We start from the raw sequence: 27,425 nt of genomic DNA, 5'->3' as shown, positions 1-27,425 counted from the left end.
TGGGGAACATTTCTTCTAACATGAGAGCTGACATAAGAAGCATTTTTAGATAGTGAATTTTAACTAATTTGAAAATAAATTTACCAGGACATCACTTATTCAGAAGCAACAGTCCTACTCAAAATCTCACCATAGTAAAAAAAAAAAAAATCCACATTCCACAAAGGAATTCAAGCTAAGCAACCACCCCTGAATTGAAAGGTCACGATGCCAAATCCATCTATTTAAAATACTGTTTATTTGTGATTTAACATTAATTAGCATTACATCTAAGAGCAATATCAGATAACATTTATACATTTTCCACAGGACACAGAGGTTCATTGGCTCATTCTTTATGCCAAAGCAAGTAAATAGAGGCATTAGCAAAAGGTGCAAATAGTTCACTGTTGCGTTTAAAAAATATTTATGCACATTGCATTCATTTAAGATATATATATTTAAAAAGTTATGGAAAAGCATAGTTCACAGGTTACTGTTTCTACATACGTTGTAATACAACATAAATGATGTAGAACATAAAAAAAAAATCCTCAAATACAGAAGTAAGCAACTGAAAGTTTCTGCTAAGAGATTAAAACACTGATTCCAGTAGTTAGTGAGATCCAGAATGAAATTTCCAGGCTCTGTTTCAGCTTTGCATCATCGTACACATACAGCCAAACAGAACCAGCTCCAGAACGCACTGTAATGTGTAATGTGATTTCGACACGCCAACTCATCCTCCAGAAACACTTTGGATTATTTTCACCCACTGACCATTTCGGATCATCGATTTTACATTGATTTGTGACATCACTTCGGTGAAGGGGAGAAAACTATATTAGGTCTAGGTTTAAATTTGTATTTACATTAGAAAGAAAGTTAACTGAAATAAGGTGAGAAAATCTTGTAAAAATCAAGAAGTGGTAGGTTTTCTCGTTGGGGGATTAGACCCACTGATTTCTTCTAGTGCTGCTTCTAAAGAGACAGAAGTTAAAAGGAAACCAAGAAATACGACGATTTTGGCAGAGAAGCAGAATTTTAGAAATCTGGGACATGTTCCAAATAAACCTATGCTTCAAATCCTATCGTGACTGTGGGTCTTCATCAAACTAGAATTCTTGGCATGACACCGCTTTTGTTCCCTTCATTTTTCACTTTCTCTCTTCCTTTTCATTTGTTTCCCTCATGAGACCATCTTCATTCATTAGCAACACTAAGAGAAAAATACATTATAAGGTTCAAATGTGAATCTACTTATACCTTGAAATGCTTTAATCTCCTTTAGATGCCAAGTGCCTGGATTCTTGAATTAGATTTAAGCATACTTAGTACCAAGCAGCTTCAAATATGCTCTACTGTTATAGGACTGGCTAATATGCTTATGATGCTTTTATATTGAATGGTATACAAACATCTCAACATACAAAAATCGTTTTTGCCAGAGTTAAACTAAATAACCCATGTACGTGTACAAAATCCCCTTTGTTGAAAAATAAGGGGCTTTCTCAACTAATAAAAAAGGAAGTTTTCAAAAATTATAGTTTACTAAAATGATTTCTCTTTTTTGGCAAAGAAAGTTACTTCAGGTGAGGAAGTTTTATACTATGAATAAAATTCCAGATGAATCTTTTCTTAAATTTTTTTTTAAAAAAATTCTGTGCCAGTGTATACTAATGCTATAGATTCTTAGAAGCTTTTAAAGCGTTCTGTTAATGCCCACTGAAACAATGGGAACCCAAAAGCTACAGTCAATAATCGTGGTAAAAAATTATAATCTGATTACCCAGTGAAGCAGGTGTCAAGAAATAAAAATTCTCTCACTTGTGCACTGGTATTTCGTTTCCAACAGATATTATGGAGAAGGCCTGAAGTAATTCAGACAGATATCTGTGGTGAATTATAGTAATACTTCATGAGGGCAGAGCTAACTAAAACTAGCAATTATTCAAAAATTCAAAACCTTTTTTGGACATACAAAATGAGAGATGAATTTGAAGTTCTTTTCATAATATGTTTTTCTTTTAGTAAAATCCCTTTCCAGTTCTTAAAGTCCAGTTTGCTACATACCCCCAGTCTTCTCTACCACTGCATATTAATCATCAACTTAAGCGTGGTATTTAAATGTGCAATGTCACATTGTAATAATAATAATTATAAAAAGAGTTAAGTTAGGCTTCAACTTTCTCCTTTTTTTTGTTCTTTTTCAGAAAAGAAGGAGTACGGAATTTCTTCTTTTTCTTGGATGGCGATTTTGAAGGGGAGCCTTCAGGTGACAGGACTTCTTCAATTTTTTCTGGAGACTTAATGGTAATCTCGATGTTCTCTATGGTCGTGCTCGTGGTTAATCTACTCACTCGCTTCGCAAGCTCATCTTCAACATCATGCATATCATCCTTGCCATTCACCACCATGACGGGCACCTCCATGGAGATGAAGCTCTTGGAAAATAGCTCATGGTTTTCTACAAAAGGGGAGGGTTGGGTTGTTGTTGTTGTTGTTTTTGGTTATTTTACATAGTTAACACCTTGGCTTTATTTTACAAAACTGAACTGATTTATGTAGCAACGTACTAAGGCATTACTTAAGTTTCAGTAAAGACAAAACATTACCTTAACATACTATGTATGGATCTACTAGCATGAAGCTAGATTTTCTTAACTAGTATAAAGAGGAAGGGGTCAAAGTTGTTAGACCAAAGCATGAAGGCTAGATAAGTCTGGTTTGATGATCTGACAGTTGCATTGTAAATCAAGTCAGTATAAACAAGGAAGACAACATGTATTTTTCTTGAATTTGGCAATCAAAACTGGAAAGATTTCATGCTCCTGATTGGAAGATGTAGGACACACCACTTTTAATTTCACAAATTCTTAAGAACTACCAGTTGCCAAAATCCAGATTAAGGTAAGTCAACACAAACACTGAACAACACTAGCACACCACTTGGTGAAAAAATATATAAAATTATTGGGAGCTTTAGGTAAAATCCATGGCAAACTCATTGCAATCGGGTGTTCAATTTCCTTACGTGAAGACAAACGACAGAGGACAAACTCTTAAGACTAACTCAGTGAACGCTATGGGAAGTTACAGTGAATACCTTCTAATTTTTCAGGGATATTTTGCGGTGACTGAGTTTGAGACTGAATTTGTGAAACAGATGAAGCGTCATCTGAGAGTAATTCCTGCTCAGCATCTGTTGGACGAGAGTTTAGTTAAAAGCCATGCAAAACAAAGAAGCATAAGGTTTCGGGACGGTTAGTGCATACGTCAAACGCCTGCAGACACATGATAAACTCTTCAGCAGTGAGCTAAGTATACTAACGGCTACCCCACGGATCGATAACTGCGCATTAAGAGGAGGTGAATGTGCGAACACTTCTGACTCTGCTAACAGTAACTTTACATACGTGCTTGGTAAGGAAGCATGGCTACGGACAGCCCAGGCAAATAACACGTAAGCATTTAGCTTTTGCTAGAGTGTTAGAAAACCAAAATATATTGAGCAGCCAGGTGAAAAGAATTAGGACGCCTCACCAATGATGCTGCGTTCATGAGGCAGAATGCCTCCAAATTTTCAAACAATATCCAATTAGTGATTTCTGTCAGAGCAGTATTAGTGAGCTAATTCAGAAAGCCATAATGAATGTGGAAGAAACTATTTATAAAAAAAAAAAAAAAAATAGAAGCTGATGGTTCTAGAGTGCAATATTTGTTACCTGGCATCTTTAGGCTTTCAAAAAATAAGAGATTAAAGAGGGACATTTTACAAAATAGAAAAATAGAGAAAGTCTCTAACCTTAGATTAGAATAAACAAATCCAATAATATCACTTAGAATATTTAATGTCGTCAGGATGACTCCGTTTTGTGACAAAGGCACTAACACACTGATAAAAACTGTTCCCGGGATGATCCAGATGTCAATTCTTTCCACATGATAGCTAATGTGGACAAACATTTTTAACCACTGGTTCTGTTCTGCTTTGGGAAAAAATTTCAACTGTATGTTGTAGATGCTCTAAAGCAGAGGCTCTTACCCTCTTGTGGGGTCACAGATTTCTTGTCCCTTACCCTGAATGCCCTCTTTCCCCAAATGTATATCATACAAAATTAAGCACTCATTTTTCAGATGGTTCATGAACTGTCTGGAGCTTATCCAAAGATGCAAAATCAAGAACCCCTGCTATAAAGAATTTCTTATTCTTGAGAAAAAGGGAGTTAGTATTTAATTAGCTGGGGTTTCATTAACAATTTTTAAACAGAATCCTTACTTAGGGTTCTGAAGTCAGAAAAACTCAACCTCACTAGAGTGCCCATGTACTTAATTAAAGAAAGTCACATCAAAATTCTGGCAGTTTTCTTTATATTTTGATTTCAAGATTATATATTGGCACCTTGCGGCACCCAAAAAGTATAAAAGCCACATAATATACATACTCTGTCATGTTTAAATCTATTACTGTATCTGTATTTATTTTAGTAAAGTAATACTTTACTTATCTGTGGATTTCATTTTACTATGGAAGACTTTTTGCTAGTGATCAGATTGCTTTCTGAGAAAATCTTTTCTCTACATGTTGACATACGTGAACTACAGTGGCTCTTCGCATTTTAGCTCCACCTACACTCAGTAAGGTCTGGGAGAGATGACAGGGGACCATCGATTGTCAAAGGAACATTTTAAAAAAACAACAACACTGACTGCCTTCTATCATCCAACTCAAGGTGTTCTGCTGTTGGTAGCATGGTTATCAGGCTTAATCTAAAAATGAACAAACCTTCCAGGCCTTGCTGTTTACGCTCGATTGTCTTCTTATACTCTTCCAGCTCGCCTTCTGTGAGATGACTGAAGGGGTTGGGAGGAGCTGGTGGGGCCTGATCGTCATCTTCAAACTGCATGGTCTTGCAAAGAAAAACATCGACAGATCGGAAGCTTATTCTTCAGAACTGGTTAAGAGGGCACAAAACAGAGCTGAGGGCTCCCAGGATGATAGTGGGAGACAGGCTGGAGACTGAAGAATTCTCCAGATAAATTAAACGGCCTCAGATAAAAGAACTACAGATATTGACATTTGGGGACTCCCCAGGGAGAAAACCAACCCATCAGCCTACAGTGAAGCTCACCGATTGCCAAGCTCTGCCCACACCCGGAGCATCGGACTGACTTTTCAGTGTCCCATTCTTAAATATAAACAGATACCAGGTATTACCTGAGGAAAGCTTCCACCATGGAAGTGAGAGACCAGAACAAGAGAGAACTCAGAAGAAACAAGGACAATAAAAGCAGCTGAAGAAAATTTAAAATCGATTCCCTCAGAGCAATAAGAGAAAATACTGTATCCATGAAAGACTAGGATGTTATTTAAAAAACAAACATTCAGGGAATAAGAAGTCTTAAACAATTTTTAAAAATATATCAAAATAGAAAATTAAATAGAAGCATTAGAAAATAATGTCGAACAAATCTCCCAGAAAGTAGGATAAAAAGACAAAGAAATGGAAAGTGAGAAACAGCATACCCTGACAGAAAAAGAAATTGGGAGGGAAAAAATTATTGAAGAAACACATTTAAAAAATGCCCAGAGGGGCATGTGGGTGGCTCAGTCGGTTAAGCGTCCGACTCTTGGTTTCGGCTCAGGTCATGATCTCATGGTCTGTGAGTTCAAGCCCCAGTCGGGGCTGACAGTGAGAAGCTTGCTTGGGATTCTCTCTCTGCCCCTCCCCTGCTCCCTCTGTCTCTCTAAAATAAATGAATGAATGAGTGAACGAATGAATAAATAAATAAATAAATAAAAATTAAAAAAAAATGCCCAGAACTGAAGAATAGGACTTGGCAGATTGAAAAGGGTTACTAAATGCAGAGAAATACAAAGAAAGACTAAAAGAAACCTACTACAGGGGCTCCTGGGTGGCTCAGTCGGTTAAGTGCCTGACTGACTTCAGCCCAAGTCATGATCTCACGGTTCATGAGTTCAAGCCCTGTGCTGACAGCTCAGAGCCTGGAGCCTGCTTCAGATTTTGTGTCTCCCTCTATCTCTGCCCCTCTCCTGCTTACACTCTGTCTCTCTCTCTCAAAAAATAAATAAAAATTTAAAAAATTAAAAAAAAAGAAACCTACTACAAAGCACAGCATTATAAAATTTCAGAACAGCAGGAATGCAGAAAAGGTGTAAAAGAATAAAAAAGAGCCCTATACAAAGTTACATGAATCGCAGTGCTCTCTTCCTTCTCATCAGTAACAGGGGACAACAGAGTGATGTTTTCCATATTTGTGAGGTAAATGATTTCTAAACTAGAATTCTATGTCTATTATTTAAACATCTCAAGGTAGAATACAGGATTTCAGGCTGTTACCTCCTATGTGTCCTTTCTCAGAAAGCTATTAGAGGATATGCTCAATGATAGAGGGGGAAATCAAGAAACTGGAAGACTCAAGGCAGGAAACAGGAGATAGTACAGAGGCAAGAGGCAGAGGAATCCCCAGGATGAGCCTGTGCAGCTGGCCTGAAAGCCACCAGTCCAGATCTGGGCTGGAAGGACAGAGCAATGAGAGATTAGCTGTTACCCTTGAACCTTTGTAAAGTAATATTAAGAAGGACTTTATAGTTCTTCCCAAACTTTTAAGCCAATGTACCCAAAACACTAAGCCAATGAAAAACGGAGGCAATTATTAACTCTAGGGGGAGAAAAGTGGTATAAGAAAGGAAATGTAATCATGGGATACTACCTGGCTGAGCAGTAAACATTTAATAATATAAACACCGAAAGCTGGTTTAACAAAGAAATTGTAATACAATCTTTCCCCAACATTTTCTCATCTCTGAAATCTGAACTCATCCAATAATTGATGGCTTCCTACAATTATAATTGTCAGGGTTTTTTCTCTCTTAGGGATCTACAAAATAATGGTACTTCTTGGGAGTTGATGACATAGACTCAAAGTCAGTTGAGGTCTAAAATTGACAGGCGAAGAAAAAGCAGAACAAAGAAGCTCTTTAGAAACATGAAGGTAAATGCTAGAAGAAAGTCCTTGCCCCTGGAAATGGGGAGCTGACGTGACATTTTAAGCGTTGCAATTACTTGGCTCTTTAACTTGTGCTTATATTAACATTAGTAAAAATAAATACTCATATTTAAAAAGCAAAGAAATTAGTGTGGCAGATCAAAACCCAAGAGCATGTGGCTTCATGGACTTACAGAAGGGGGCTTGTCCACAACAATTCCAGCAAGCAACTGCGACTGTGGTCCAGCTGTTTTCAAGTCATACCGGTTTTGTTCTCGAATCTGAATCAAAACACAGTAACGAGTTCTTGGGGGCAACTATGCAGACAGATGATTTTTACTCTTTTACTCTCTTTTCCCACAGGCTTGCTCTTTGACCACCCAGAGCCTCTTTCTTCCTGCCTCCACAAAGCCCTCTCCTACCATCCCAACAACTCACATTCATCTCCTCCACCCTTCCTAATGTATGATTTCCTATTGTCTTACGTGGTTGGAGAATTACCTTTTCCACTAACACTAGGGCTCACTTTCACTAATATAGCAGCAGTATGTTTACTACCTCTTCCCCATGGAGCCCGCTTGCCAGTGACTAGCACAGAGCTGGAGGCGTTCAATACAGGCTAACATTATACTGAGTTTCAGGGCGTCTGGTGGCTCAGCTGGTTCAGCGTCTGACTCTTAATTTCAGCTCAGGTCATGATCTTGCGGTTTTGTGAGACTGAGCCCCACGTTGAGCTCTGTGCTGATAGTGTGGCGCCTGCTTGGGATTCTCTATCTCCCCCCTCTTTGCCTCTCCCTCACTTGCACATGCACGTTTTTCCCTCTCTCTCTCAAAATAAATGCACTCATAAAAAAATTACACTGCATTTCAAATTCTTCTGTATTCATACCCCCTAAGCTTGGTATTAATCAGATTTAATCACATAAAACAGTATAAAAATGACTCCCTTGGCCACAGATGACTACATCTTACCTTATTTCTCTTTTCTAGTACCTCATTCGGGTTTGTGTTTAAAGGAACAAATTGATTTGGATCTTCAATTTTGATAGGTGTTCCACTACTAACTTTAGAAGAGTCCTCTGCTCTCAACCACTAAAAAATAAAAAATTTTCTAGAATGAGGCTTTGTGTTAAGGAAATATGGTAGGTTTTTGGTAACTGTTTATTGACTCAAGGAGAGGGAGCACACACTGCCAATATTTTAAAGAATTTCACTAAGCAGTATTTAGTGGTCAATTACTGTATGTCTCATACTAGTTAGAAAAAGGCTCATGATCAGCACTCACTTAAAAGATGTGATTACTATTTGCATGAATACTCACCTAGATGGCTATTTAAGTTTTCTTAATCTCTTAATCAGAGTCTGATCTCTTATTAACTCACGTTTAGAGCTGTTGCCTGCACTGAAGTTTCGTCAGCTGATGATGGCTAAGTCACCAAAAAGGACTCAAGGAATCTCTTCAGATTTAGTTTTCCAGACTTCATTTTTCTATTTTTGGCTGCCAGGAAAGGCCAATCCCCTGACCAGCATTTTACACAGAGGGTAATCTGGTAGTAATCCATAACAGAACTACAGGCATGGAAAAGCCTTATATAATTTTTCTCCTTTATCCCTTATTATATCCTTTAAAGAAGACGAATATTCATCAAGATCAATCATGGCTGGCCATCAGTCTCCACCAATAAAATCAATTCTGGGAAACTTAGGAGTTTAATTATGTTCTTTTACTAGGAGATAAGAAATCTTATAAACTAGGGAAAAACACTTTGATGTCTAGGCACTTCCACAGTGAATGTTACTGATTTATATGAGAAGATGAACCGATTTTGAGTATCTACAGAATATTTGGTGATCAGCACTCTAAAACTAAACCAAATCTGAAGCAAAATGTTGAAAAATACAAGACAATCCATTTCTCACTCTTCAAGATTTTGCCTAAGCATAACTGTGCAGTAATTCATGAAACTCTGGAACCATCACGTGTCGATAACTTTTATGGTTCTGATTCACTGGTACAATATAAACTGCAAAGCAGTACCAAGTAGTGGATTAAGAACTGGGCTCCAGAGTCACTGTATGCATTCAAATCTTGCCTTTACTATTCATAAATGATTAGTTAATCCCTCTGTGCCTCAGTTTTCACATCTATGAAACGGGAGAAAAACCACATCCTCTCCATGTTAAGAGTATTAAATGAGAGAATTCATTTAAGTCACAGAAAACAAAGTATCTTGTACAAAGTTTATACCTGATAAATGACAGGTTAGTATTGTTATATTCAGCTTTCCCAACATTTTTAACATAGAACATTCAATTCATATAAGTAACTAGGCAAAATATTTAGTAGAGGCAAACCACATAAAATAGCAACATACTGTGATTTTGGTCCTGGGACTGGTTTCCCCATTCCGAGACTCCTCAGGCACATTCACTTTCATGTAAGTATTTGGTGAGTTCAGCCATCTTGTTTTTTCACGCTGCTGTCTCTGTGCCATGTATTTGAGAGGAGAGAGTGGCACTGTGTCATCCTCAAAGGAAAAAGCGGTCACAGTTGCTGGGATTTCCACATCACTCTTGTGCCTAGGCTTCTCTCGAATGAGAGGATGCCTATAAGCATAGCCTGTTCTATACCCCTAAGGGAGCAAAAAAACCACATTTGAAATGATCAAACATGCACCAAACACAGCATTTGGACCCTTAATTCTTTAAACAAGTGATCAGAAAGACTCCTTTGTTGAAAAACAAAGACGAAAATATCTGTCAAACCTCACGTAACCTCCATTTATAACACTAGGGTTGAAATTAAGCAAATTTCAAGATCTGGTGAAAACAGATTCCAGCTGACAATGTGATTTCCACTCACACAACTGTTCCTGACAAAGGTAATTTCAAAACTGCTGACCAGAAAATTTTCCTAGCTATTTTCCAGCTTTCTGGAAGCCAAATCTCAGTGCTCATTTAAATCTTTGTTCCTCAGTCTCAAGGCAATCTTCTTCTGACCCTTAGTGGAAGAGGGTAAAATCTAAAGTAAGATGACACTTAAATAAATAAATGTAAACAAAAAAACAAAAAAACAAAAAAACGAAAAGAAAGAAAGAAAAAAAAAAGGGGCGCCTGGGTGGCTCAGTCGGTTAAGCGTCCGACTTCAGCTCAGGTCATGATCTCACAGCTCGTGAGCTGGAGCCCCACATCAGGTTCTGTGCTGACCGCTCGGAGCCTGGAGCCTGCTTCGGATTCTGTGTCTCCCTCTCTCTCTGCCCCTCCCCCACTTGTGCCCTGTCTCGCTCTATCAAAAATGAATAAATGTAAAAAATAAAATAAATAAAGATGACACTTGCATGTTTCACTGTTTGATTCTTAAAAATGTGGTAAAATTACACTGGAATGCCTCCCTAGAATCCAACTCAGCTCCCAGAGGTATAAGCATGTTCCCAGACCAAAGGGAGATGGAAGCGTTTGCTCTTGAATCTGCAGACATGAAATCCAAGTTTACGTTCAATTTTTCACCTACCAAATTATCCAGAGTCCTCATCAGCCCTTCAAACTCAATCTCGCCAACCTTCCATTTTTGATGGGAGCCCATATTCACTCCTCCTCCTCCAGCTGTTGCTATAGCATGAGTGAAAGATTTATACTTCTGAAGATCCAGCACGAGCAGATTGTCTATTCCACCTGCCCCTGCTAATGCTTGCACCTGTAATCGATGGCAAAATATAGAGGCACAAGACTGTAAAAGATTATAATGAATATTTTACCTTTAAAAAGGCAGGATTTCAATTCAGCAACTACCTATAACTTGTCCAGGCTCCTAACAACAGGAATAAGGCAATACACTTGTAAAAATGGGCAGCTGAAGTATCTTTTCCATTGATCTGAAAAAGATACCTTCCAGGATTCTGATCCTCCCTGATGGAAAACACATTTAGAGCCATTCCTTTTAACGTATTTCAAGAAACTGAATTCTCTTGCCAAATTTTAAAGTTATCTTGCAGTTTTCCCTTGGCTATCCTTTTTTTTTTCTTTTTTTTTTTGCTGAAAGTTATAATTTTAAAGGAATATAGACACTACACTGTGAAGTTAAGGATATTTAGGCAGAAGCAGCTCATTATCTTAATTTCATCAAGCTTTCACAGCTTCGTTTAAGAAGGGACTGCTAGAGCAACAACAAAAAAAGTTGGTTGTTAGACATTAAAACTGACAGAAAAGATTTTTCCCCTTTATTGTGGCCCTCTAATAAATTAAGATTGTTACCATTTGCTTCAAGAGAATCTTCTTGAAGAGGGAAATTAGGTCTGTTAAAAATACATTCAGCTTCTCTGAGGAAAAAAGTAGTTAATAAATAGCCAACCTATTATAATAAGGTTGAGGCTGTGAAATTGTTGGAAACTGCAGGCGTTCATAAAACTTCTGGCCCTGCTCCTTGCGCTTTTTATAAAAGTGGCTACATCTGATCTTTGATGACGGACGGTTGCCTCTGTTTCTAATTAGTGTGACCACAACCACTACAGGGTAAAAACAGAGACAATTACAATTAAGCAGGATTATGGGGAAAACGATGTTTATGAGGCTCTCAGATTTGTGTGTGTGCGTCTGTATGTGAATTTTAATTTTTTCCTCTTTTCAATTCAAGAGATAACTGAGTTGACCCTTTTTATTCAAGTAAAGCAGATCTCTTAAAAGACAAAACAAAAAGCCACCAACCAACAGGACTTTGAAAATAAATAATACAAAACCCAGTACAACAAGCAAATTGCAAACAATAAAAAACAAGTGTGTGGGGGGATAATTTTTCCTACCTGAATCTCACAGGCTATCTGCACATTAAATATATAATGAAAAGCCTCCTCAATCGTTTCTCCAAGGGCTACCATACCATGATTTCTGAGTACCAGCACCTAAAATAGAATCACAAAGCAATCACTTTAAAATAACTGGCATAGCTCACACTGTTTTTCATCAACAGCAACAGCAACAAAAATAGCTCCTTCGATAGGAACTCTACTGCATACCTTACAACTTGGCCCCAGAACTTTCTGTAGTTGAATTCTCTCCTCCTGTTCATCAAGTGACCCTTGGTAGTCATAATAGGCGACATCTCCCAGGAAGAGGGACTCTTGAGAAATTGGAAGGATCCCACACTTCATGGAGGATACCTATTTGATTGGGCCCATGTTAAAAGAACATATTTAGTTACTAGTTACACTCTCCTAAGAACCGGATTCTTTAGTCCGCTCAGGAAGCACTGGCCTAATTCACTGAGTCCACCATTCCAACCCCTCTCTCACTTTGGCTCTTCACTTCTTCCAGAAAGAAAAAACAACAACAACAAAAAAAGGACTTAGGGGATAGAACTCAGTTTAAACGTTGTGCCAAATATTATGAAAGAAACTCTACTCCAAAGAGCTCAGCACCCAATTATTAGCTGATTACTGAAAAATGCAAATGCTATCTCTCTAGTTGTTTCCTACGATGTCAGCATTTGGTCCAAAGGAAATTTTGCTTTCTGGGTATGCAGAGGATTAATATTTTCAGTATACTACGCTTCCCAGAGTCATTGCTGGTTTTAGCCTTCAGCAACTTACAGCTGCTGTTGCCAGGGTATGGATGTGTATCACACACTTAACATCAGGACGTGTTGAATAGATCGCAGCATGGGGACTGAAGCCTGTGTGGTCAATTTTCAGGTTAGTACTTCCCTGATCAACCACTTCTCCTATGATATTGACTTTCACCTGGAAAAAATCAGAGAGACATATTTAATTGGTATACATGTATCAAAGTTTGCCTGTGATCCACAAACCAAACCAGGGGAGGGGGCCAACTTTTTTTTGTCAAAGGCCAAATAGTCAATATTTTAGACTTTGTGGGCCCCTGATGCAACTACCCAACTCTGCCACTTTATGTAGAGCCACTCAGAACTGTAGAAGAATGGGTGTGGCTTTGTTCCCATAAAACTTTATTTATAAAAACAGGCAGTCGGAAACAAAATTTCGATTTAGTAAGAAGCAGTTTCCAAAAAACCAAGTAACTTAAACTCTTCACTAAAGGTCTGAACAAATCCAGTGTTTACTGAATTGGCTGGAAAATTTCCATTTGCTGACACTGTAGCACCCAGAACCAATGGAGTTCCTGTCATCCCAGAGGCCAATGACAGTGCCTAGGAGTACAATCATGGAAAAATAAAATGCCACACAGTCAGCCAGCCCCTCTGCTCACACCAACTGAACTTTATTGAAATCTATTTATAAAATACACATAGACTTTGTGTTTTTTAAAAGTTCCAGAGTGTACAGGGTGGAAAAAAAGTCAAAGGATTCCCTCCAAAACACGGATAGTTCACTGATAAGACCAACTTATTTATGAGTCTCTTCAACCACCTTGTTTTTCTTGACCCTGAAAGCTTTTCTTTTTTAATTTTTTTTTTTTTCAACATTTTTTATTTATTTTTGGGACAGAGAGAGACAGAGCATGAACGGGGGAGGGGCAGAGAGAGAGGGAGACACAGAATCGGAAACAGGCTCCAGGCTCCGAGCCATCAGCCCAGAGCCTGACGCAGGGCTCAAACTCACGGACCGCGAGATCGTGACCTGGCTGAAGTCGGACGCTTAACCGACTGCGCCACCCAGGCGCCCCTGAAAGCTTTTCTTAAAAATCAACCTAAGTTGGGGTGCCTGGGTGGCTGGCTCAGTTAAGCGTCCGACTTCAGCTCAAGTCATGATCTCACGGTTCGTAAATTCGAGCCCCACTTTGGGCTCTGTGCTGACAGCTCAGAGCCTGGAGCCTGCTTCGGATTCTGTGTCTCCCTCTCTCTCTGCTGCTCCCCCGCTCAGGCTCTGTCTCTCTTTCAAAAACAAATAAAGGCTAAACAAAAATTTTTTTTTTTTTTAAATCAACACAACTTTCCAAACTCTTTCCTGTTCACTAAGCAAATGTTTTTTCCATCCATACCTTTTCTTGTTCTGTCCCATACTAAAAGCTGAAAACTGTTAGAAAAGCACAAAGAAGCACAGAAAAAGTAACATAGGAATGAAAATTATACCAAATTGGAGGCTGTGGCTTCAGAAAAAGACAGGCCTCTAGGAATTATTATTATGTGGTCTTGCTCCTTACTTATTCTTACCTGGGAGAAAGAAAAACAAACAAACAAACAATAGGCAATTACTACGAGGTCGTTCATATTTTGCAGTGTAAACACGACTAGAAATATATTTGTAGTGAATAACTGTAAGAGATCTGGGAGGGTGGGGAAAGCAACAAAGTAGAAATTAAAGGTATGCAATGGGAAACTTTCAATGAAAAGTTTTCTTCCCTCAATACTCAAGCACTTGCTAAAAATTTCTGCCATTAGTTTCTCATTTACTGGACTTCCGTAAAGCTTTATCCCGGGAGCTCTAAGGTTGCTTAGGGTCAGCTACATTCATGAGAAAATATTAACTGAATGTGGTAATGACTATAATCTTGATTTACAACATGGAAATGAAGGGGAAAGGGGCAAAGGAAAGAGAAGTCTTCCTGGGAAGGCAGGAAGGAAGTGGAGACGGAAGGGGAAACACAGGAGAGGCTGCAGGGGGTGGGGCAGGGGGTGGGGAAGAACTCTGGGAAGACAGCACCTAGCACTGGCACCACTTCCATTACAGTCTTTTCATACTTTTTTGCTTCCAAATATTGTCTGGTTTCCACGTGTGACAACATGAAAACACATATGATAATGAACGGAAAAAATACACTTAAAGAGAATAAAGACCAGAGAGGAAACGTCCCAGGCCTCCTCTACTTTGCCTGCCCCAAGTGCTTTTCAGTGACCCTCATGCTCAGACAGAATTAACACAGAGAAAACTGTGCCAGGAGGATTTCTTCTCAGATGGTTTTTGCAACTGGTTTGAACGAAAAGGACAACACAGACGGTAAATGAAAGAGAAAGTGAGGTTAACCACAGCCTCTCCTTTGGAGAGGTTTAAATCAGCATTAGGTTGTAACCCAGCATGCTAGGTTCAGAAAATGAAGACTGATCAGCCTTAGGAGTCAAGGGGAGAAGAGTACAGTTGCCTTCTAGTTGGGATTTTTTCAAAAAGGAATTGAAAGCCAAAGAACTCACGGAGATATAGGTGTTTGCCAGGTGTGCCCATCCAAACAAGTCCACGAGTCTATACAGGCTGGCAAGCTTACAGCGAGTAAGTTTCTCTCCCTTCACGTAGGAGGATGTATCTGCCCCAGGGAGGTCATTGATAGGTGTGACCATGCCGAGACCTAAAAGGAGAAGGTGTGGATAGAGACTGCTGTCAAGTCAAGCACTGCTGCACCTGGAAGCAGCCGGAGTCTGGGAGTGTCCCAGCCTTGCAAATTCGGATGTGAAACTTATCAGCCCGCACAATGTTTCATTAGCTTATCTTCCTTTGGAGAAAGGCGCATCAGCAATCTTCTCTGCTGTTTCGTCTAGTACTGTACTTGTGGGGGAGGGACTTGGTAGGGAGTCAGGTTCACACCACTGGGGGGAAATGGTCACGTGATCCCAAAGGTGAAAGTGTTCTTAATCCTGAGGTTATTGCTAACTTTATGATGAAAAGATCCCAACGGAAAGCTACTTTTCTAATAGCCCTTTTGACTTTTAGTCAAACAAAAATTATTTAAAATGGAAAAGAATGCATTCAAACCACAATGTGCCTTCTGCCATGACTAAGCAACAAAACCTAGTTTTGCTTGGGTTTTAATGACCCAATTGCTAACTTTCGATGTGATCAAGTTCCACTTTTTCTTCGTCTTTGTTCTCCTTGACACCATTTACCACGTCTTCCCTAGAATTCTTCTACAGGCCTGTGTGGTATCATCTGGATCTCTTGTTCCCCTTTCACCTGCTGCTTCTTTCTCCTTCGACAAGTTCTCTTCCCTTTCTCCCGTCTGTGGCTCCTTCCTGAAGCTCAACCCTCCCCTACACTCCTCTCTCATGTTCCTTTTCCCCATGAAAACGCTACAGACTCAGACACCCTGGTCTTTACCTGTGAGCGGGCCCTCCTGCCCACCCTTCAGCCTGCTGCTTCTAACTGCTTGACACAGTAACAGTCAAGTTAAAAGAGTAGAAAAGTGATTTTATCTCCCTGCTTTTTCCTACCTTCTCACTTCTCCTCAGTCTTCTCATACTGATGGTACTACAATTCCCACAGGATCAACGTAACCTGTCCTGGGCGACCAGACGTAATTCATCACCACGTTCCACCACTCTCTTCTTTATGAGTTCCCTCATTCTCCATCCTTGAGTTCAGGCCTCATCTCACATGTAAGCCTTCTCATTCTCGTCCTTGCCTTTGGCCCCTCTCTTTATAAATCCATTCCACATAAAGTCATCAGATTGAGTTTGTAAAGGAACACGGTTAGCCTCACTACTCCCCTGCTCAAAGTTTTGCAGAAGCCCCAGACCTGAAGGCCTACAAGATATTCATGTAAGTGCATAAACCAGGCCTGGTGCAGCCCGTAGGCCGCTAGAGATAACACAGGCCTGGGATGAAGGGGCAGCTATAACTCCACAATCAGCTGCTACCGTGTGAGAATCTGAGTTCAGGGCTATCAGAAAGGTTCAACTTTAAACTTGGGCCCCAAGTCAATACTGTAATGTGAGATCTACTTGTGAAATGTTGTGAACTAATTCAAAGAAATAGTTTCAATATGTAAGCCATTATGAAACAATATAATTTCTAACAAAATTTCAGAGTCAGCCATTTAATCGATCTCCCGCTTTCCCCGCCAACTTTAACTTCCACTTTCGACAACATAAATTTTCCAGCCAAACTGGCTGATTTGTACTCCCTGACCTCTGAGCTGTGAGACACAGCTTTCCCGCTGCCATGCCTTTGTACATTGCAGCCAGCAACCTCAGCGGCTCCCCCTTCCTGCTGGGGTATCTAGGACACACACAGGATAGCTCCTCTTATTATTTTGGTCTTCCTGGACCAGTCTTCCTCTTCTAACTTTCGAAATTTTCTCTTTAGACCCTTTTCTTCTCTGCCTATACCCTCTTGTATGATTTAATCTACACACACGGCCCTGATGAATACTTATCCATGTCCATCTGCCAAGTCACTCTCTTAGGCTCTAGGAGTGTTTTTCCAACTGCTACAAGGTCTTGGCAACTCTGGGCAACCCTGGCATGCCTGAAGTTGAACTTCTTCCATTTCCCACGCCAAAGAGATCCCCAACTCTGGACATTCCTATTTCTGTCTACTAATAATACCATGAAATTCTCAGTTAATTCTTCACACAGAAACTATACAGGTCTTTCTACATCACCCTTCTGCTTAAATGGCTTTTCAAAATTAGAATAGAATCTAAACTTCCAACCCTGGCTGCAAAGCCCTACATAATTCAGCCTCTCTGCCTGTTTCTGATCTCACTTTGTTCTACTGGTTTCCCCCAAAACCACGTTCCAGACCATGACCTTTAATTTTTGTTCCTCGAGGAGACCACCAAATTCATTCTCCTCTTATTTCCATCTGACACTTGTACTTGTCCCTTCTACTTGGACTGTTTTCTCTCAATCTTGGTATGGTTTGCTCCTTCTTGTCATTCAGATTTCAGTTTCAATGTCCCCTCCTCAGAGAGATTCTCTCTGATCACTTAATCTAGTCACCTAGCTCCTCCTATCAAATCACCATCTATTAATTATCTGCATAGCACTTATTAACTGACCATTTTCTGTCTCCACAAGGACAGGAATCTTGTCTCTCTTGTTTATCAGTGTTACCTCCTATCTCTAACAGGGTGCTTGGAACATAATAGATACTCAATATTATAGAAAAAGCAAAAAAACCCCCAAACAAACAAACAAGCGCAACCTTTGAATTTTTCCGTTTCTTCTAATAGAATGTTTCTTCCAAGATAGAGAAGTGATTTTGTAACTCATAGTTCTTCTCCCCCACTATCTACACCATCTCCTCACATCAAACTGTTACTAAGTCATCTCTACTCTTCCTTAGTTATGCCTTTCTCGTATCTCTTCCTTTTTGTACTCACACTACTATTTTAGTTCAAGCACGTATACCTCACATTGGGACCCTTTCAAAGATTCTTTAACCAGTATATATGTGCCGACACATGGTCCACTTTGAGTTCTACAAACATACCTTAACCCAGCATGTTTTCAACATCAGGTCTCAGTTGTTATGCCATTCCTCTATTTGGAAAGTACTTGCATTTACTGACTCTTACTTATAAATCTATAACCAAACAAAACCAAACCAAAACCAAAGGCAGGCAGAAATGAAGGAAGAGAAGGAAAACAAAAGAAAAGAAAAAAGAGGAAAAGAAAATCCCTTAATGCTGATATGACGTCTCATCCCTTGACTCGGACCCGAAGCAGTCCCTGACATTACCTTCTGGCACTCTGCACCTGTCCTGGTATTGCAGGGAGTTCTGGACATATCTTGCTGATGTATAAAGTGCTTAGTGTTCAGCTCACCAAACTGGTGCTCTTACTAAAGAGTTGTTAAATGTAAAAATATCTTAACCCCTCTTTTACACCAAATTCTAACCACTCCATCTTATAAAGCCTGGTTAGCTCAGGCCTCTCTTTTTTCAGAGTTTTCTCAGTCCACTTCAACCAATAATCAATCTCAACTCTCAGTTCATAGTATGATGACTTATAAAAGGCCATTAGACAATTTCTTACGAACTGCTTTGTAATGTTTTACAGTTATCTTTCAGTTTTAATTTTTTTTTGCATTCATGGTAGGTCTCCTCAACTAAAATTACGCATTTATGTAGGACAGGGCCCATGTCTTGTAACTATTTTACAACCTCACAAAGTCTAGTAAATGCCCGGTTGATAACAAAAGGTAAGAGAGTTTAACACTATATTACTCTAAGTATTAGATGTTATAAACTTAAGGACTGAACCAGAGTAGAACATGCTGCTAGAGATGTGCCATGTTCAAAGTAGAGATAAAATTATAATTTTTTAAACTTTTCGAAACTGACGTACTGAGAGGAGGTGAAGTAAAGCCCGAGAAAGAATTGGTCGTGATGTAATCTGCGATCTGCTGTAATGCCAGCAATCCAGTTGGGTTGTGGCCTTTCTTCATCTGTTCTTGGATAAGGCATTCCAGATCTTCCCGAAAGGCCTGTAACACACAAAAATGACCACTGAGCTCATACATCTCACTTGGAGCAGAACAAACCAAACATAACTTTCTCTATAATCAATCTTTTTCTCATTCCTCTTTTGAATACGGTTTCATGTATACAATTTTGAAACAAATATGAAACATAAAATAATAAAACAGTGGAAGAAGGAGGCAAGAAGCTTGCCTTCAGGGGAGGAAAAAAATCGTTAGAAAGTCTTACTCTCAAAGAAAACGAGCTATCATCTACAATAGACAGATATATATATAAAGCAACTCTGTTAACAATATGGAACTAGAGTACCAAGTACAGACTGATGCAAAAAGAGAGCCATTCCTTGCCGAGTGGCCTCATTACCTAGGTTGGGCTAGAGTCCCTATTTGGATGGGGCAAGACTCTGACTACAGACTGACTCACAGAAATCTTCACTAAGACATACTACGTACATCACGGCTTCCATTTTAAGAATTCCGTGGCAATTCCCTTAACTCTATGAAGACTGAAAGCAAACTGATAAGAGCTGAGAACTGTTTACTCCCCTTCTGCAACACTGTGCTAAAGAAAGGACATTTCCCCCCAACTTTGGGTACTATATGTTCCTGTTCTGGAATTCTGCTATATCTCTTGGGGGCATATGTGTATGTGTCAGAAACAGTGTTCATGTCAGTAAAAATTCTGAACATTAAGAGAAATTTTCTGTTCGAATAACCCTTAAGTTGCTAATATGATTCATCATTTGAAACCTCTCTCAATCCTTTACATTACTTGAAATAGCTCATTTTTTATTTCCATAACACCTAACCAATACTTATTTTATTAAATTCATTTGTTTTCTTGCTCAAACCTTTTCCCATTCATTTTAAATACAAAAGCTCTTGCAATGTAAGTCCCCTAAACCTTGCTTTTGGTTACATATGAAACAGAATCTCTGCCAGAAATTAAGTTCAATTTTTAACCACTTCACCTAAGAGGGAGAAGGCAGAAAACTGCTCCGGAATCACAACCTCCAAGAAGAGTCCATACAAACACCTTGGAGATCACTGGAGAAATCTTTTTCAGAAGGGTGAATTTCCTTTCAGTCACCAACAGTAGCCTTCCTTATAAGGCTGAGAATAAGATCTCCTGGAGTCCCTGCTTAGATGTAGACTTGCATCGTGGATGACGGAATGATTCAGATTTTCAGAAAGGACTTCTTTAAAAAAAAAAAAAAAAAAAGGCATAGGAGCCCATGATGGAAGGAGAAATGTGGTTTGAGGCTATGAGGTAGTAAATATTAGGACTAGTCCCGACTCAATGCTTGTGTTGCTTTTAGAGAAACAGTTGAGAGGCATCCATGATCTGAATGGAAAGAGCTGAGCGCGAAAAAATATAATCTTGGGAGTTCAATCATGGGGCACCACGGAACACCCTAAGTGAGCTTAGCACAGGAAGAGGGGGAGGGAGGTCACCTTTCCCTGATGCCCCAGAGTGGCCTGTGCAGACATCTGTGTCAACAGTGAACCTGCATCTCCTGTTGGACAGGGTAAGACTCGTTTTCAACACCACTACCATGTGTGGGCAGGAAGGCACAGTGGCCGAGGTGGACTGAAGAGACTTTAGCATGACTCACATGTGCACATGAAGACATACGTACATGCCACATCTTGGATATAGAAGTCACTGGTGAACCCTTTTGCACTGTGTAAGCCACTGAGGTTCTTGGGACAACTTAGAGGAGAACAGAAATTCCAAGAGGAAGATACTGTACTTTCTGCTAATACAGCAGGTGAATGTTTAAGAGACTAATTTAAAAACTAGTAGTGACCATATTTGAATTCTGAGTTCATGGAGCAGTTTATACCAGTTAAACATGGCTTTTCTTTTACAAATTTGAGGGCTTTTAAATGTAAATCGTTAGCACAATTATAAAAATTCTAAACATCTGGGGTGCCTGGGTGGCTCAGTTGGTTTGAGTGCCCAACTTCGGCCCAGGTCATGATCTCAGGGTTGAGTTCGAGTCCCACGTTGGACTTGCTGCTGTCAGTGCAGAGCTCACTTCAGATCATCTGTCCCCCTCTCTCTCTGCCCTTCCCCTGCTTGTGCACTCTCAAAAAATAAACATTAAAAAAATTCTAAACATCTAAATCCATTGACTGTACCTCGCTCATTTAAAAATATGACTTAAACCAGAGACACTATCCTATAAAATATCCTCTACAAAGACACATTACATTGATCAGAAAACTCCATTAATACATTTCTACGACTTAGTGAACATAAAATGGTTGTGAGCTATATATAAGATGGATGGACACTTTCATACAGATGAGTAACATGAGTATTTTACCATATTTAAGGCTGGATGAGAAAGAATCTTTCAGATACACTCATTTATCTTTTATAAACTATAGAAAACTTCTGGACACCTGGCAAAGGGCCAATCTGCTCTTTCCTTCAAAACCAAATTCTGTTTAAACTTTCTTCAGCTGAAAGCAGCTATAACCAATATTCATTCAGTAAAAAAACAAAAAACAAACAAAAAACCTGATGATACCTACTATGTGTATCACTCATTATTTACATTGCAATAACTTACTGAGAAATGGGAATATTTTATTGAATGCCCCTCCTCATGTTGCTCCAGCAAGAATTTAAGGCAGATTCTAGAGATCAAAATTATTAAAAAAATAAATACAGGTTAGATAAATTAAGCTAAAGAGAAGAAATTAGTGTAAGGAGGTTAGTTACAGCCAGCAATGAGATTAAGATACAAAGTGCATGTTATAAAACTGTAGGCATTTGCTACAGTTGGCCTAAGCCAACATGAATTAAGATAATCTGCTCAGTATGATTTATAATGGCTTTAAGATTGAAAACCAACCAGTTGCTCAAGAGAATCACAACTATTTATGAGCTGATGAGACGTTTCTGCTGAGTGGGATGAAAAAGCTAAATAAGAAAGGTTGAAAAATTTGTCCAAGGCAGTAAATGTTAAAGGCAAGAACTCAGGTCAAATGCTATTTTCACTAGTGAAAATGCTTTTACCACTTCCATACATCCCACAATACGGTGGGCACAATCCTAAAGCTTTGGGATGATCCATGGTATCATAAGGGGATGCGTAAGCCCTTCTAAAATCAATTCAGAGAAAAATAGGAATTTAGTTTCCACAAAGTGCAGGAAAAATAATTTTCAAAGTAAGTGAAATTGCCCTAACGTTTTTATATAGTTGAAAGAGCTTCAGCGGATAAGAAATCTTCTATTACAAAAGATTTAATGTTTTTGGTTATGAACATTTATAACTCATTTTTAATGTTTCAAATATATTTGGAGTATTATTCAGATAATTACCTCAGTCGTAAGACAGTATAAAAATTAATGATAAAATTTCAGCTGGTTTTAAAAATTTATCTATAAACATGTTAAGCTTTAAAATACTGTATTCAAAGAATAAAAATTTTATTTATCTTTACGATGACAGTTAACCATATTCTGAAATCCAATGTTAATAAAATAACCCTTTATAGTTATTCATTTGAATCTCACAACAAAGTCCTGAGATAGGCAGTGATTTGCTCAAGACTGCACAGCTAACAAGTAAATGGAGTAAAGGTTGAAATCTTGAACTCTCAGGTGGGCACAGGATCTTTCTGTAATTTTATGGGAGATGGGTTGTATCACTGAAACCAAATACAACTAATAAGGCAGCAGGCATGTTGTGATCAGAAATACAGAGTAAACCTCTTAGGCTAGATTAGGGCATTAGGTTGTACTGAAGTAGCAAAAAAATTACATAGCAGCAGATTATGATGGTCCTCAAGTACCAAAATACTTGCCCTCTTACAGCTGGAAATTTTTCCATCAAAGCAGAATGAAAAACTAACTTATACACAGGGCAGCAAGGTCACATGTTTGGCTTCTGAAGTCAGATTAAACCAACAATTCCCTAGAGCGTCCACCAGAGAAGAGTCAGGGTAAAAGACAAACAACACATGCACAAACCACAGCATAAACCGTGTCTTCCATCTTAGAGATAGAAGAGCAGAGAAGAGGAAGTAGTGGGAGTTGTTGCACCTTGAATGCATGAATCCGCGAACATAATAAACCTGACTGCCATCAGGAGGACAGATTCTCTGAGACCTTTAAAACCCAAAATACGGTCTAAAGAATTATAATTATATAATCTTCAAAGTGTTGCCATAAAGTGCTTTAAATCAGCAATACTGTATATAAGTCATGTATACAATTTTCACAAAAATACTTGCCTACTATGGGCTAGGCTCTGCACAACTTGCTTTTATGTTATTTCATTTAATTGTCACAACAACTCCATGAGGTCCATTTTACCAACAAGGAAACTGAAGCTCAAGTTAAGTGAGTTTCCTAGGCCACGCAGCTAATAGGTGGTGGTGAACCCAGATGCAAAGCAAGCACTGTGTGCATATATATGTACATATCAAAACATTTGTTATAAACAGATCAGAACTGGAAATGATGAGAAAATAGGCTGACTCCTTATAGGTCAAGCAGTCTGGTACTCCAGGATCTCTATAATTCATCATGCAACTTTTTGGGTGTACCTACCGTTACTACCTTGTGCTCTGATTTAGCCTATGAGGTTTGTGCATCACTCTATGATCACACCATACTTTTCTATCCCTGTGCACTCTATTTCATCAAAGGGAAATGCTGGCTTCTGCTGTTCCTCTACCTAATCAGTTCTTACCCTTTATCTAACACTTGTCTTAAATGTGATCTTCCTGAAGTCTCTCCTTTAATCACCCCAATTAGGTGGGATCTCCATTTTCTTCTCTTCCCACCCAACTCTAATTCTTTTAACATTTGCCTTTACTATTCTTAGGATACCTATCATAGGTCTGTGGTTTACTTTTCCCACTCTACCACACTATGATATCTGATGGTTGAAGCTGTTGTCTTTCACATTCCTGGAGTCTCCCTGAGTGTCTAGTTCAGTGCTCAATTAATAAAATAGTGAGAGTGTTTTCCTTTCCTAGAATATAAGGAAAGAAAGTAAAGAATCTGATCTTAATCTTAATTGAGTTAATGATAGTAAAATCCATTTCACAGGTTTTTAGCATTAGAATCTGAAGATCTAAAAAAGTCTTGAAAGTTTGTTACTTGAGGGGCGCCTAGGTAACTCAATTGGTTAAGCATCTGACTCTTGATTTCAGCTCAGATCATGATCTCAAAGTTCGTGGGACAGAGCCCTGCATCGGGCTCTGTGCTGACAGCCTCAGAGCCTGCTTGGGATTCTCTCTCTACCTCTCTCTCTGCCCCTCCCCCTTTCCTCAAAATCCATAAACATTAAAAAAAAAAAAGTCCATTATTTGAATGAGAAATTTCTCTTGTGTAATTAGGTCTGTCCATCATAGAATGGGAGAAATTCATCTATTTTTTAAAAAATAAGAAATGAATCTTCACTGAATGTTATAAAGTTTTGGAAAGTCATTTAATTCTTCAACTCAAACAAAATCCTATTTGAAAACTTGTTTGGTCCCCAGAGTATTATATTTTGGACAGCTCTCTGATTAACACACATCCAAAAGAGTATGATTAAAAAAAAAAAAAAAAAGTAAAAAATCACTAGATGAAAATCAAAATGTTTGAATTAGAAAAAGCATGCCTTAAAAAAGCCTTATCTGAATCTCATACCCTTTTATTTTATGCATTGTCCGTCAATACTGACACAGCAATTCTATAAATTCTGAATTCATAAAGTATGGATAAAAATAAACGTGATTATAAAAACAAGAAAGATTTGGAGACCTGAGATTCATGTAGGTAAGATTATACTTTAAGTACACACATATTCATGTATACTAAAAACCAAAGGCAGAATTACCTTGAAGTATCAGATCCTAGTTTCTGTATCTAAAATCAGAGCTTTCAGGAGAAAGTGATATTGGATGGAAGGTATTGTAAATCACAGAAAAGAGGACCAATTTGATAAAAGAAAATAACCTGATTGAATTATTTCAGTTAAGGCTAGGGGAAAAAAAAAAACAAAAAGAAAAGAAAATTACATAGGTTGATTTATAAGCAATGTTTAACTTATGGACATTATGTAATGGAATACTGATAAATATCAGAGATTGATTTTAAATATTCACACCTGGATGTTCTACCTCATAATAATTACTAGAGAGAAAAATTGGAGCAAAAAGAAAAAAAAAAGATTACAGACTTGCTGCTCCCAAGGCACCCTACAATTATGTTATTAGATCTCTCCCAAAGTGGGATTAGGAGCATAACAAACTTACTTAGAATTTCTCCATTAAGAAATGTATTCATTTGGAAATAGATTACCACTGGTCCTGTTGAAAGGAGAAAAAAGAAATAAACCAAATTTTCTTCTGGATGGTCTTTATCCTCTACCTAAGTCTTAATTAATATGAAGCTAAAGGTTAGAATACTCTCTTTTCTTGAAGCTAGTATGTAATAAAAATGCAAACAAAATTAATAAAGAACACCTTGATTTTAAGCTTCTAACGTGACCAGATAAATGACGGTGATTCTGACCAACTAGGTGCGCTGTTAACATTTTAGGTCTTATAGTGATATTCTGAAATATATATGGCTTTGAAGTTACTCCTATATTTGAAGTAGCTTGTAGCATTACATGTTGCCCTGTTATTAAGAAATGTTAGTGTGTCACATGCCTGAGCTATCGCTACCTATAAGTTCCTGTTGTTCTATCTTTCAGAGTAGCATTGCACATTTCTGTCAACCAGATTAAATAGCTTTCCATAGTGGTGAGGTTTGAGAACATTCATTCTTTTTCTGAAACCCACCAACTGTTTTCCACATTGAGCTGTAAAGTTCAACAGGAGCTTGATGGACAACCTGCAAGAGTTTAATGACTCAAAGCCCACCCAGCTATTCATATATCCATCCATAGATGTACATAGAATTTTACTAAGTATCTACTATGCACAATGTACTGTTAATTTTTCAACTTATATGCATCTTTAACTTTGATGAAACATCATTTAATTCCAACAGTTTGCCTTAGACACCTCATTCTGAGATAAGGGGGTTAATGATAATCTAGGGTTTCCATAGGCATATATATGAGGGGTGTACTGGTTAAAGAAAACTTGTAGATTCTCCCTGCTGCATTAACAAGATCTCTAGCTAAGCCTTGTTTACTCACCAGCACTTGATTTCTAAGACAAACACTTTATTAGGTTTAAATATACATACACATTACAATATACTAAAAAATATATATATATATGTGTATGTGTGTGTATTCTATATCTATATCTATATCTATATCTATATCTATATATATATAGATAGATCTATATATATGTAGATATAGATATAGATATAGATATAGATATAGATATAGATATATATAGTAGTATACACACACACACACACACACACACACACATATTACGAAAGATCATGAAATTCCTAGAAGTAATACTTGGGAGTCAAGATGAAACATTCTTTTTTCTTATTTTCTCAGCTCAAGGCAATAAGGTACTGTGTTTGTCAAACAAATTTACAGACACCAAAATGTCTTGTGATTGGAAACTCTTCCTATGTTGGATTAAATGAACCTGAACAACAGAATTCGAAGATGAATAAAACAATATATGGGTGGAATTTTTTCATTGTTATTGAATGCTTTAAGTGGTACAACCTACTGGTTAAGTCTGAGTTTTGGAGTTTACATTCAGAGCCCACAATTTAACTAAACTTGTAAAAACTTTAGCAAGTTATTTAACACCTCTAACTTTCAGTTTATTCATCTGTAAACTAGGGATATTAATACTTTTTTGTTTGAGTTGTTCTGAGGATTAAATAGGATTTGATACATAATAGTGCCCATAATAGGTGCTAATAAGGGGCTTAATAAAAACAAGTATTATACTTTGCTTTTATTAGTTTCCCTATTTTCCTTTCTTCCCAAATAAACTCAGCATTTTAAATAGAAGGCTTACAAACTTGTTTCTTACAAACAAGAAATTAGTCATATCTTTGATTTGATCATTAGTGGTTATGGGTTTTGTCGAAAAGAGTGAACTCCAATATTCACAGGAGACCCACACAAGTTTTAAGAGAATTATATTTGCAGAAACACCGCAAGCTTGGGCCTGAAGGAACAAAGGTAGTTCCAAAAGAAGAGGTCTTTGAACCTCAAAACCTCTACAAGAAGGAAGAAGGCTGAGAAAAGAACAAACACAGGCTCACTTTCAAGGAAAAGGAAAGACGACTCAGAGGGTGGAACCAAAAGCCCAGAAGGCAGAGCCACTAGCGAGAGTCACCCCTGGAAAGTAGGACTACGTCTTCATTAAGGGAACTTCTAAACATTT

The 27,425-nt window shown here is 38.2% G+C and overlaps 1 protein-coding gene across 7 annotated transcripts in view; it reads right to left on the bottom strand.

Moving 5' to 3' along the window:
• Positions 1–219: 219 nt before the first annotated feature.
• ADD3 (adducin 3) overlaps positions 220–27,425 on the bottom strand; it is a 125,670-nt gene continuing 98,464 nt past the window's right edge. For 5 of the 7 annotated variants that reach the window (XM_058697725.1, XM_058697727.1, XM_058697724.1 and 2 more), the window contains exons 3-15: positions 18,959–19,097; positions 15,086–15,237; positions 14,030–14,110; positions 12,573–12,722; positions 12,000–12,143; positions 11,787–11,885; positions 10,502–10,684; positions 9,366–9,623; positions 7,963–8,082; positions 7,185–7,271; positions 4,766–4,889; positions 3,086–3,181; positions 220–2,446 (exon numbers count right to left, since the gene is read on the bottom strand). In XM_058697725.1, coding sequence (XP_058553708.1) covers positions 2,154–2,446; positions 3,086–3,181; positions 4,766–4,889; positions 7,185–7,271; positions 7,963–8,082; positions 9,366–9,623; positions 10,502–10,684; positions 11,787–11,885; positions 12,000–12,143; positions 12,573–12,722; positions 14,030–14,110; positions 15,086–15,237; positions 18,959–19,097 — 1,926 coding nt within the window. In that variant the 3' untranslated portion in view covers positions 220–2,153. Of the gene's footprint in view, positions 2,447–3,085; positions 3,182–4,765; positions 4,890–7,184; positions 7,272–7,962; positions 8,083–9,365; positions 9,624–10,501; positions 10,685–11,786; positions 11,886–11,999; positions 12,144–12,572; positions 12,723–14,029; positions 14,111–15,085; positions 15,238–18,958; positions 19,098–25,358; positions 25,406–27,425 lie in introns of those variants that run through there. The other 2 variants (XM_058697730.1, XM_058697729.1) reach the window with 2 other exon arrangements.

Source organism: Neofelis nebulosa, chromosome 13 (assembly GCF_028018385.1).
Source record: "Neofelis nebulosa isolate mNeoNeb1 chromosome 13, mNeoNeb1.pri, whole genome shotgun sequence".
In the NCBI taxonomy this organism is placed as follows: Eukaryota; Metazoa; Chordata; class Mammalia; order Carnivora; family Felidae; genus Neofelis; species Neofelis nebulosa.
Note: the sequence above shows the minus strand (reverse complement) of the source record. Positions and strands in the feature narration are given on the sequence as shown.